The 12,499-nt window shown below is 48.7% G+C and overlaps 1 protein-coding gene across 4 annotated transcripts in view; it reads left to right on the top strand.

The window, feature by feature from the left end:
* Positions 1-12,499, top strand: part of CHD6 (chromodomain helicase DNA binding protein 6) — a 218,600-nt gene that overhangs the window by 165,875 nt on the left and 40,226 nt on the right. For all 4 annotated transcript variants that reach the window (XM_073606328.1, XM_073606324.1, XM_073606325.1 and 1 more), the window contains 3 exons: positions 2,348-2,405; positions 2,560-2,773; positions 12,107-12,315. In XM_073606328.1, the coding sequence (XP_073462429.1) occupies positions 2,348-2,405; positions 2,560-2,773; positions 12,107-12,315 (481 nt within the window). The remainder of the gene's footprint in view (positions 1-2,347; positions 2,406-2,559; positions 2,774-12,106; positions 12,316-12,499) is intronic.

Below are 12,499 nucleotides of genomic sequence, written 5' to 3'. Positions count from 1 at the left end.
GTCAGCAGTAGGGTACAAGGGGATGAAGATGACAGAGGGGTGGGGGGTAGGAAACTGGCAGAGGGGTACAGGGGGGATGAAGATGATGGGGGTGGGCTGGTAGGAAGCTGGCAGTGGGGTACAGGGGGGATAAAGATGATGGGGGTGGGGTGGTAGGAAGCTGGCAGTGGGGATGAAGATGATGGAGGTAAGGTGGTAGGAAGCTGTCAGTGGGGTGCAGGGGGGATGATGGGGGTGGGGAGGTAGAAAGCTGGCAGTGGGGTGCAGGAGGGATGACGGGGGTGAGGTGGTAGGAAGCTGGCAGTGGGGTGCAGGGAGCATGAAGATGACAGGGGCGAGGTGGTAGGAAGCTGGCAGTGAGGATGAAGATGACGGGGGTGGGGTGGTAGGAAGCTGGCAGTGGGGTGCAGGGAGGATGGAGATGATGGGGGTGGGGTGGTAGGAAGCTGGCAGTGGGGTGCAGGGAGGATGGAGATGATGGGGGTGGGGTGGTAGGAAGCTGGCAGTGAGGTGCAGGGAGGATGAAGATGACGGGGGGTGGTAGGAAGCTGGCAGTGGGGTGCAGGGAGGATGAAGATGACGGGGTGGGGTGGTAGGAAGCTGGCAGTGGGGTGCAGGGAGGATGGAGATGATGGGGGTGGTAGGAAGCTGGCAGTGGGGTGCAGGGAGGATGGAGATGATGGGGGTGGGGTGGTAGGAAGCTGGCAGTGAGGTGCAGGGAGGATGAAGATGACGGGGGGTGGTAGGAAGCTGGAAGTGGGGTGCAGGGAGGATGGAGATGATGGGGGTGGGGTGGTAGGAAGCTGGCAGTGGGGTGCAGGGAGGATGGAGATGATGGGGGTGGGGTGGTAGGAAGCTGGCAGTGGGGTGCAGGGAGGATGAGGATGAAGATGACAGGGGTGAGGTGGTAGGAAGCTGGCAGTGGGGTGCAGGGAGGATGAAGATGACACAGGGTGGGGTGGTAGGAAGCTGGCAGTGGGGTGCAGGGAGGATGAAGATGACAGGGGTGAGGTGGTAGGAAGCTGGCAGTGGGGTGCAGGGAGGATGAAGATGACAGGGGTGAGGTGGTAGGAAGCTGGCAGTGGGGTGCAGGGAGGATGAAGATGACAGGGGTGAGGTGGTAGGAAGCTGGCAGTGGGGTGCAGGGAGGATGAAGATGACACAGGGTGGGGTGGTAGGAAGCTGGCACTGGGGTGCAGGGAGGATGAAGATGACAGGGGTGAGGTGGTAGGAAGCTGGCAGTGGGGTGCAGGGAGGATGAAGATGACAGGGGTGAGGTGGTAGGAAGCTGGCAGTGGGGTGCAGGGAGGATGAAGATGACACGGGGTGGGGTAGTAGGATGCCAGGCACAGGGGGACTATGGTGAGGATAGAAATGATGACAGGGGGGATGATAAGAAGTATGATGACAGGAGATAGGGATGTGGGATGCCAGGAACAGGGGGATGATGAGGAGGATTATGATTATGGCAGGGGTCAGTAGGTGGCATCATGGCATACATAACGTCACTCAGGGCTGTGAGGTCACGGGCCGCTGTCAGCCTTGATTTTCGCGGTGCTCTCAGTCAGGACTCAGGAGGTGACATCATGGGATGCTGTCAGCCTGTCAGTGTCGGGTAGTACCTTAAGGCAGTGACAGACTGGCTCCTCGATGACGCGGCAGCTCTGGCAAGTCCTCCATTGCAGGCCGATCCATTCTGGAGAGTAGAGCAGGGAGCTGCTCAGCCGCTGCATGCAGGAGATTCGACGAGCGCAACAGAAGGTGGAGGGGCCGAGGGAGGGAAATACATACAGCCACCCACTGACCCAGGACATTGAGCAGTTCTCAAGTGGTCAGTCCGCCCACCCGCCCTCGGCTGGGAAAGGCAGTTGCGGACACCGCGTTCCCCCGTGTTAAAGACGGTTCCGGGACACTGACCGGGGAACATTCCCTCTCATTTCCACACACAACTTAGGCATAATAGGCGGCGGCCGCGAGGCCCCTGGGAGCGCGGGGCCTTAGGCTGCCGCCTAATTTGCCTAATTAGAGAGCCGCCTCTGAGCACACTCTCCACTTGTTTATATGAAAGAATCCTCAAACTTTGCAGGAGAGATCATCAGAGGGGGTGAATCCAGATCACGATTTTTTTAACAATTAATTGTGCAGCTCTAGTAGAAATCCCGTGACCAGATGAGCAGCACATTCTCCAGGAAGACTAGACTGTCCTGATAGTCTTTATTTATCCATCCCCAGCAAGACTGTTAACATAGCTTTATGTTCACTCCAAACAGACAGTAGCTTATTTCTTGATGGAGTACATTTTTCAGTCATGGATTGTTATATTTTAACTGTTATGTACATTTTGCAGGAAAACACAAAAGTCAAGGAGAACACCGAGGAGCAGGTGGACGAGGAGAGCAGTACAGGTGAGAATATGAGCAGTGACCACATCTGTTATTGCCATTGTTTTTGGCTAGCTGAGTGGTCAATAGTTCTATCACATGATGCATATAATTTGTTTCTTGCTTTTTTTTTTTGTTGCCATGCTCCTTTTGCTCGTGTTTCCTATGATGTCTGAAGCCCAGGATAGCCCTGAATCAGACAAACTCTTGTGGCCCGTTGCCTCAGCCTTGACTGCAAGACTGCGAAGACTAATAACTGTATACCAGCGCTGCAACCGCAAGGAGTTATCTCGGCCAGAGATTTTGGCTCCCACCAACCACAACTATTGGCTGCAAGATGAGATGGTCAGGAGGGTAGAGATGGACCCTATCATGAAAGAAATGCAGAAAAGGTATGGGTTTGTTTTCTTCTACTTGTCAGAGACTAGCGCATATTGAAGCTGTCGTTTTCTACTGTGTACTGTAGAATAAAAGTAGATTGTAAAATGAAAGGTAAAGCCTGATGGGCAACAAGTTTTCCTTCATTTGAGCACTGATAAATCCTAAAGAGGTTGTAAACCACTGCTGGTGATATAAAAGCCAAAAAAAACACCTGTAAGGCAATTCCATAATGTGCTAGTATACATCATATATCAGCACATTATGGAATACTTAACTTAGAACGAAACTGTCCCGCAGTGCGCTGTCACCGCTGAGAGGGCTGACATCTTCCCCCAGTCTTTTTTCTGGGTTCACATGCTCCTGCTGTGTCATTGACCAGAGCCACGATGACGTCACTACCGCGCATGTGTGTACAGGAGCCCTTGATTCCGCAACAAAGCTCTGAAGTTCCGGCAAGTCCCTTGGTGTCACTGGCTGCATGCAGGGTGAATTTCTCCTAAACGGTGCATGTTTAGGAGATATTCATTTTGCCTACAAGTAAGCCTTATTATAGGTTTACCTGTAGACAAAAATAACAAAGCGGCTTTACTATCACTTTAAGAGCAAAAAAATGTAATGCAAAACTAAAATGGTATACAGCACATTTATTTGCATAAATATGGATCCAATGTTCTTGGCCGCTTTCGACCTGCAATGTTCATGCTCATCCATGACTCTTAAAAGTTGTTCATCACGCCATTAGTTAGGTCAGCCCTTTTAAACCAGGGTGCCTTTTGTGTTTTTCGGGGGTGCCATGGCAAAATGCCAAAAAATTGTCAACAAGCCAGTTGGTGGATCAGCCCTGCCTTTTTTTCTTACAGAAAGCCACTGGTTTTTATTGTGCAGCAATACAACCTTGGGCATCATGTGGACCGCTGGCTTCCTAACAACCAATGTCATCTAAGGTTAAGGAGGACATAGGGCACGTCTGAAGATGTCCCTGTTTGCCCCTCTCTGACAGCACTGAGGTCACATTTAGCAGAATGAAGTAGCGAAATTGAGAGAAAAGAAATGCTGCAATACTAGTCAGTACCAGTGTGCAAAAATATTTTACTTTGTAAAAATCCCCTCTTATGTTGGGTATCCTACATGTGTAGAGACTGCTGTATGTGTAAAGCTATAAGTTTACTTTTTCTACATTTTAGAGTGGGGTGCCTTGTGTGCAGAAATTTAAAGGGTGCCTTGACTTAAAAAAGGTTGGAAAACACCAGGATAGATCTGAATGCTGCAGAGAGGGCATATTTTTATTTTTTCATATAGCTTTTTTTATTGCCCTTCTGAAGAAAAAAACATTTGGACAGAAAGGATACATACGTTTTGAATGCTAAAGGAAGAGTCCATCCAAACATGAACTTTCATGCTGGGTTCACATGTGTGGCTGCGGTTTGCAGTCAGGGATCCTGGTGCGTTTCTGTTCATCGGTTCAGGGGCAAATTTTTGCGTGAATTTGCACCTGAACTGGACCGAAAAACGCAGAGGACCCTTATTGAATCCGCACTGTGGCTGCCCCGGACATGTGTGGACCAGCTCCATCATGCGAATTGGATGTGGTTTAAAGCGCATTCAGTTTGCATATATGTGAATCCAAGCCTCAGTGAAAGGTGAAGCCTGCTGGGCTGATTTAAGCTTCTTACATGTTCGGTCATGATTGCTCCAACTGTGAGATCCCCCTGCTATCATTTTTGGTCTGTCCACCTGGGAGTTTTGGGTGTTCCTCCCCAAGACTATAAGAAAGTCAGGTGGTAACTATCCAGCATCTAAGAAAAACTTTAAAGTGAAGTTCCACCCAAAAGTGGAACTTCTGCTCATCTGATTCCCCCCCCCCCCTCCCCTACGGTGCCACAATTGGCACCTTTCAGGGGGGAGGGGAGTGCAGATACCTGTCTACTACAGGTATTTGCACCCACTTCCTGGAATAGACTCCCGCGGGGGTCACTCCAGACCCCCCCCCCCCCGCTGTCTCCTGGGAAACACACAGGTCCCAGGAAATAGGGGGGACCACTTAGGACGCGCAGCGCGACTCGCACATGCGCAGTAGGGAACCGGGAAGTGAAGCCGCAATGCTTCACTTCCTGATTCCCTCACAGAGAATGGCGGCAGCAGCAGCCGAGAGCCGAGCGACTGATCGGCTTCGGCTGCCGACAACGCTGGACTCCAGGACAAGTAAGTGTCCATTTATTAAAAGTCAGCAGCTGCAGTATTTGTAGCTGCTGACTTTTAATAATTTTTTTTTAGGTGGACTCCCTCTTTAAAAACACTTTTGGATAGAATAAACTTAAAATAAATAATTTTGATTAGATGCATAACTAGATATATTTCTTTCTCGAACATCACGGGACACAGAGCCACAGTAATTACTGATGGGTTATATAGGTATCACTGGTGATTGGACACTGGCACACCCTATCAGGAAGTTCAACCCCCTATATAATCCCTCCCCCTTGCAGGGATACCTCAGTTTTTACGCCAGTGTCTTAGGTGATGGACGTGTAAAGATGTCCTGTGCTGAGCTCCAAAGGGAATATCCTGATATCCTATACTGGGGCAAGCCAGGCGAACCGGATCCATTCAAAGTGCCTTTTAATGGCCGAATTGAATGGTACTCGGGCCTCGTGTCCGAAGAAACGAGGTTTTACCCGTAATGCTTCTCTTTTTAGAGAGCTGGACCCCGCAGATCAGAAAATGGCTTTAAACTTCCTAATTTCTGGCGAGGTGCTTTACGGTCCCAGAACTGTTGGATCCCCCTACTGATGGGGGCCCCAGTCTCTGACGGTTTTTTCAAACGGAGCCCACCGTGAGAGGTGAAGATTGGGTCTGTGTAAACAGCACCCTGCGGCTGGATAAGGTAAGAGGAGATTCCACAGAATTTTTGAGTTCTAGTGGCTTTTCTCCTTTAAGGTAAATGCATGCTATGCCTATTGTGACCACCGGGGGCTGCCAAGAGCACAAACCTCCACATGCTGACTGTCTGTCTCAGTGTTCATCGTTGGTGTTTTTTCCTCGCAGCGTCTCAAGCTGGCTGCAAAGAAGGTAAGATGTAGGAGGGATTTCTCATGTTTGAATGTTCCCCCCAGGCTAGAGGGACCACAGGGGTCTAGAAAGTGGTTATACCACCCGGACTCTGCGGCCTAATGGCCACCATCTCTGAAGATAGCCGTTCAGGCAGATCTTGTACCAGTCTCCCCCCCCGCTCCCAGCCTTCCTCCAGAAGCATGACAGGAGAGTCGGCCAGCGTGGGAAGCGCTTGTTTTTTTTTCAAAACTCGAAGGGGGGGCGGTAGAGGGGGAGGGGCGGGACGTCAGCACAGGTGCTTAGACTCCCACTCAGGCCAGCTGCAGGCTATTAAAGGCACTCTATACAGGTGCACACAGCCTTCTGAGAGACACAGAGCTGACGGTCGCATGTAAGGTGGGACACAGGCATTCTCCTAGGCAGCATTTACTGAAGTAACACCAGACTGAGCATTGGGTAGCAAGGCTTTTAGCCAGACTACATCGCTCAGCAGGCAGTGTTCATTTGTATACCTCACACCTTGTTGCTTTGCACTATGGGTAGAAGAGGTTCAAGCACCCCAGGAACCAGAGACACTAGGGGATCTCGTTCAGGTTCTGAGGGCCCCCTGTCAGCAGCATCCTCCCCCCTAAAAGATGGGCCAGGGACGGCTAGCCAGGGAGAGCCATCGAGGTCAGGGGCCACACCTGCTTCTGGCACTTCAGCCCCTGTATATATTACACAAGAGGTTTTTTCCTCAACCATTAATGGTCTAGAGGAAAGATTAATGGCCGTGATTACGTCTTCACTCAGTGGAAGAAAACGCACAAGGCTTTCCTCTGTTCCCCAAGACCCTCAGACAGAGGAGCTCTGGGGTAAAGGAGATGAATCCCTTTCAGAGGATCGGGATGGGACGGATGATTCCTCTTCGGAGGATTCAGGTGGAGAGGGACCCTCTGCGACTTCCCAAGAGGAGAAAGTCTTAGTGCAGATCCTCACTGGATTGGTCCGCTCCACATTTAAGTTGCCCGTACCTGAAACTGCTAAAGAATCCTCTTCTGCTTTGGGGTCACTGAAACCTTTCCAAGCAGCACATGCTTTTCCTGTTCATACTTTACTTGAAAAGCTCATTTATTCTGAGTGGGATCACCCAGACAAACTTTTTTTTTTCCACCGAGAAAGTTTTCAACACTTTATCCGATGGAAGAAAAGTTTATTAAAATGTGGGGAATACCGGTTATTGATGCCGCCATTTCCTCCGTAAATAATAGCCTGACTTGTCCTGTAGACAATGCTCAGATGCTCAGGGATCCTGTAGATAAAAGAATGGAATCCCTATTGAAGGATGTTTTCTCCTTAGCAGGATCAGTGGCCCAACCTGCAGTAGCAGCGATTGGAGTCTGTCAATACTTAAGAGACCATGTTAAGCAGGTCATCAAAGTATTACCTGAACAGCAGGCCCAGGGGTTTGCTAACCTTCCAGCGGCCTTATGCTTTGTGGTTGACGCCATTAGAGATTCTATTGTCCAAACCTCCCGTCTTTCACTGGGGTTGGTGCATATACGTAGAATCCTATGGTTGAAAAATTGGTCAGCCGAAGCACCATGTAAGAAGCTACTGGCTGGGTTTCCATTTTGTGGTGCAAGGTTGTTTGGAGAGGACTTGGATAACTATATCAAGAGAATCTCTTGTGGGAAAAGCACTCTCTTACCTGTCAAGAAGAAGAGTAAGCGTCCCTCTTTCAAACGGACTCTTTCCCCAGCGCCGGGGGCTTCAGCCTCCAGGCAATCTCGACGGCCGCCTCCATCGGGGTCCAGAGACAAGAGTCAACCCCAGGGACAAAGGAGGTCCTGGGGAAAGAAGCCTACTAGGCAAAACACTAAGACCTCTGCATGAGGGGGCGCCCCCGCTCACTCGAGTGGGGGAAGACTGCCACAGTTCTCAGAGCTCTGGCAGGAGGACTTCCAGGACAGATGGGTAATCTCCACGGTAACCTTAGGGTACAAGCTGGAGTTTCAGGAATTCCCCTCTCCTCGGTTCCTCAGATCAGGTGTTCCCAGAGACCCAGAGAAGTACCAGTCGCTCCTTCTAGCGTTAGGGCGACTTTTGTCGCAGGAGGTCATTATGATAGTTCCCGCAAAGGACCAGGGATTGGGCTTCTATTCCAACCCTTTTACGGTCCAAAAGCCAAATGGGGATGTCAGGCCCATTCTGGACTTAAGGGATCTGAACCGATTCCTAAGGATTCAATCCTTCCGCATGGAATCAATTTGAACAGTAGTTCCCACCCTGCAGGGAGGAGAATTTCTGGCATCAATAGACATCAGAGATGCATATCTGCATGTGCCCATTTTTCCTGCTCATCAGAAGTTTCTGCGCTTCGAGGTAGGAGGGCGCCATTTCCAGTTTGTGGCTCTGCCTTTCGGGATAGCCACTGCATCTCGAGTGTTCACAAAAATCTTGGCTCCTCCTCTGGCCAGATTAAGGGCTCAGGGTATAGCTGTCATAGCATACCTAGACGACCTGCTCTTGATAGACTGGTCGGTAGCCTCTTTGAAGGGAAACTTGAGGACCACAGTCGGGTATCTAGAACACCTGGGTTGGATCCTCAACTTAGAAAAGTCTTTCCTAAAACCAGTAAGAAGACTGGAGTATTTAGGTCTGATTATAGATACAAGCCAGGAGAAAATATTTCTACCCCAGGCAAAGATCACTGCTTTGAGAGAGCTGGTTCTGACAGTAAGGACCAAGAAGGGTCCCTCAGTCCGCCTTTGTATGAGGCTACTAGGGAAGATGGTGTCTTCATTCGAAGCAGTTCCCTATGCTTAGTTTCACTCAAGAATGCTGCAACACAGTATTCTGTTGACCTGGAACAAGAACGTTCAGGCATTAGACTTTCCGATGCACCTGTCGCATGCGGTGCGTCAGAGCCTCAATTGGTGACTCATACCCGAGAACCTGCAGAAGGGGAAATCCTTTCTACCGGTTACCTGGACGGTAGTAACAACAGATGCCAGTCTGTCAGGTTGGGGAGCAATTCTGGAACAGGCTGCGGTCCAAGGGATATGGTCCAAGACAGAGAGGACCTTACCCATCAACATTCTGGAGATCTGGGCGATACATTTAGCTCTAAAAGCCTGGACTATCAGGCTACAGGGTTGTCCGGTCAGGATCCAGTCCGACAATGCCACAGCAGTGGCTTATGTCAATCATCATGGAGGCACCCAGAGCCGAGCTGCTCAAAAGGAGGTGAACCAGATCTTAGTCTGGGCAGAGATGCATGTGCCATGCATATCGGCAGTTTTCATCCCGGGAATAGAGAATGGGCAGGCGAACTATCTAAGCCGCCAGCAGTTACTTCCAGGGGAATGGTCTCTGCATCCCGACGTCTTTTGGGCCATATGCCAAAGATGGGGGGTTCCAGATGTAGGTCTCTTTGCATCCCGATTCTACACAAAGAGAGACAGATTTGTGGCAAGGACAAAAGATCCTCTTGCATGCGGGACGGATGCGTTGGTGATTCCGTGGCATCGGTTCTCACTGATTTACGCATTCCCGCCTATTCTGCTACTACCACGACTCCTTCGCAGGATCAGGCAGGAAAGGAAGTCGGTACTTCTGGTGGCCCCCGCTTGGCCCAGAAGGACTTGGTATGCAGAAATAGTAAGGATGACGGTGGGTTCCCCGTGGACCCTACCGGTACGCCCAGACCTGTTATCTCAAGGTCCGGTGTTCCATCCTGCCTTACAAACGCTAAATTTGACGGTTTGGCTATTGAGACCCACGTTCTGAAGAGTCGTGGGCTCTCAGGTCCTGTCATATCTACCTTGATTAATGCAAGGAAGCCAGCTTCCAGGATGATTTATCATAGAGTCTGGAAAGCTTATATAACCTGGTGTGAATCCAGAGGTTGGCATCCCAGGAAATATGTCATAGGTAGAATTCTTGATTTTCTACAATTAGGATTAGAGATGAAGCCGGCCTTGAGTACCATCAAGGGCCAGGTCTCTGCTTTATCAGTATTATTTCAGCGGCCACTTGCTTCGCATTCTTTGGTCCGAAATTTTATGCAGGGGGTGATGCGTCTTAATCCTCCGGTTAAAGCGCCCCTAAACCCCTGGGACTTGAACTTGGTCCTGGCTGTGTTACAAAGACAGCCTTTTGAACCAATAAGTCAGATTCCTTTGGTCTTGTTGACAAGGAAGTTAATTTTTCTGGTGGCCATCTCTTCTGCTAGAAGAGTATCAGAATTAGCAGCTCTTTTCTGTAAGGAGCCTTATTTGATTATACACAAGGATAGAGTGGTACTGCACCCTCATCCTAGTTTTTTACCGAAGGTGGTTTCTGATTTTCATTTAAACCAAGACATTGTTCTGCCTTCCTTTTTTCCAGATCCCTGTTCTCCGGAAGAGAGATCTCTACATTCGTTGGATGTAGTAAGAGCAGTTAAGGCCTATCTAGGGACAACTGCTCAGATCCGCAAAACGGATGTTTTGTTTGTGCTGCCAGAGGGTCCCAATAGAGGACAGGCAGCGTCAAAAGCTACCATTTCTAAATGGATTCGATAGTTGATCATTCAAGCTTACGGTTTGAAACAGAAGATTCCTCCGTTTCAGATCAAGGCACATTCCACAAGGGCTATTGGTGCTTCTTGGGCAGTGCATCACCGGGCCTCTATGGCTCAAATCTGCAAGGCCGCAACCTGGTCTTCAGTTCATACATTCACCAGATTCTATCAGGTGGATGTGAGAAGGCATGAGGATATCGCCTTTGGGCGTAGTGTGCTGCAGGCAGCGGTACAGGGTCCTCAGGTCTGATTGCACCCTACTTGGTCGTGGTTCCCCCCCCTCAGGTAGCATTGCTCTGGGACATCCCATCAGTAATTACTGTGGCTCTGTGTCCCGTGATGTTCGAGAAAGAAAATAGGATTTTTTAAAACCGCTTACCTGTAAAATCCTTTTCTTTCGAAGGACATCACGGGACACAGAGGTCCCGCCCCTCTTCTAATACACTATATTGCTTGGCTACAAAACTGAGGTATCCCTGCAAGGGGGAGGGATTATATAGGGGGTTGAACTTCCTGATAGGGTGTGCAAGTGTCCAATCACCAGTGATACCTATATAACCCATCAGTAATTACTGTGGCTCTGTGTCCCGTGATGTCCTTCGAAAGAAAAGGATTTTACAGGTAAGCTGTTTTAAAAAATCCTATTATTTTAATTCACACGGGGGATCCGTATGTCCGTTTTTCATCCTTCCGTTTTCGGATGAAAAACGGACATACATTCATCCCTATGGAGCGTCGGATGTCAGCGGTGACATGTCCGCTGACATCCGACGCCGCTCCGATCCGAAAAGTGTAACGGAGGAAAAACCTACTTTTCCATCCGTTATCGGATCGGGTGACGACGGACACTACGGTCCGTCATCATCCGATCCCCCATAGGGGAGAGCGGCGCTCTGACAGGTCCGTAGCTGCACAGCGTGCAGCGATGGACCTGTCATCTTTCTGCTCAGCGGGGATCGGCGGAGCGATCCCCGCTGAGCCAGCGGGTGTTCACGGGGCGGATCATCACTGATCCGCCCGTTACTTGTTATATAAATAAGGGTATCTAGTTATTTTGACTGTGGCAACTTGAGATACAGAGCTATACAAAACTTTTCTAGATTACATATTTATTTATGTAGTATTTATCTTGATTAGTATATTCTGTAAAAAAAAAAGGGGGTTATAAATTAAATGAAGCAATTCTCTGCTGTTTTCTCATCTTTGTGTGGTCATGTCTTTCCATGACCTTTGCCATTACAAGGTATTCCTTCCTAATGCTACATGCACTAACTTCTTGTATTGAAGTCCTTCAGCTGATCCTTGTGAGGGTATCACATTAATGTAAGTATCTCCTCCTTATAATCTGAGACTGAACCCCCACATTTTTTTTTCAATGCCTGTCTGCCCTCCAAGAAGCCATCATCTAATTGACGCTTTTTACACATTGACACCTTTATTTAAAGTTCCAACCATTACTGAAAATAGTGGACAATTCTATGTTTCCTTTAGTGCTGAGTCCTTGTCACTAGCATATGCTGTTTTCATTGTAGTGGCACGTTCTAAGCTTTAAAGAGGAAGCCCTAATTTTTTCCAAGAAGCAATTGCATTTTCCTCTCTTGGCTTCAGTTTATTGGTATAGATGTTAGGATTTGGCATATACCACATTTTGGAAAATGCTCTTGAAAGTCCATTGGTATTAAATATCCTGTATAATGTCAAGGTGCCTTTCCTAGATTAAAGGTTACACATCTGTTTAATTTCCCAGGTGGACCAGAAGGGAACAGGCTGACTTCTATCGAACAGTGTCCTCTTTTGGAGTCATCTATGATGCAGATAAAAAGTATTTTGATTGGACACAGTTCCGTGCACTGTCCCGTCTTGATAAAAAGACAGATGAGAGCTTAGAAAAATACTTCCACAGCTTTGTGGCCATGTGCCGAAATGTATGCCGACTCCCCCTCAGAAAAGATGATGGTAAGAGAAATTGGTCAATATTACTTTTGGTGTAATTCAGCTCTGGCCAATATGAAGCATAATGATTAAGGGTAATTAACATGTAACTTATTATTAAATTTATGTGAGACCCAAAAAAAAACTTTGGATTGTGTGATGTGTACTTGGCCTTCAAAAATTATGTTGTGATTTTCAACGTGCTTTC

This window comes from Aquarana catesbeiana, linkage group LG12, assembly GCF_042186555.1.
Source record: "Aquarana catesbeiana isolate 2022-GZ linkage group LG12, ASM4218655v1, whole genome shotgun sequence".
NCBI classification, from domain to species: Eukaryota; Metazoa; Chordata; class Amphibia; order Anura; family Ranidae; genus Aquarana; species Aquarana catesbeiana.
The sequence above is the reverse complement of the archived record's forward strand: the minus strand, read 5'-3'. Positions and strand labels throughout refer to the sequence as shown.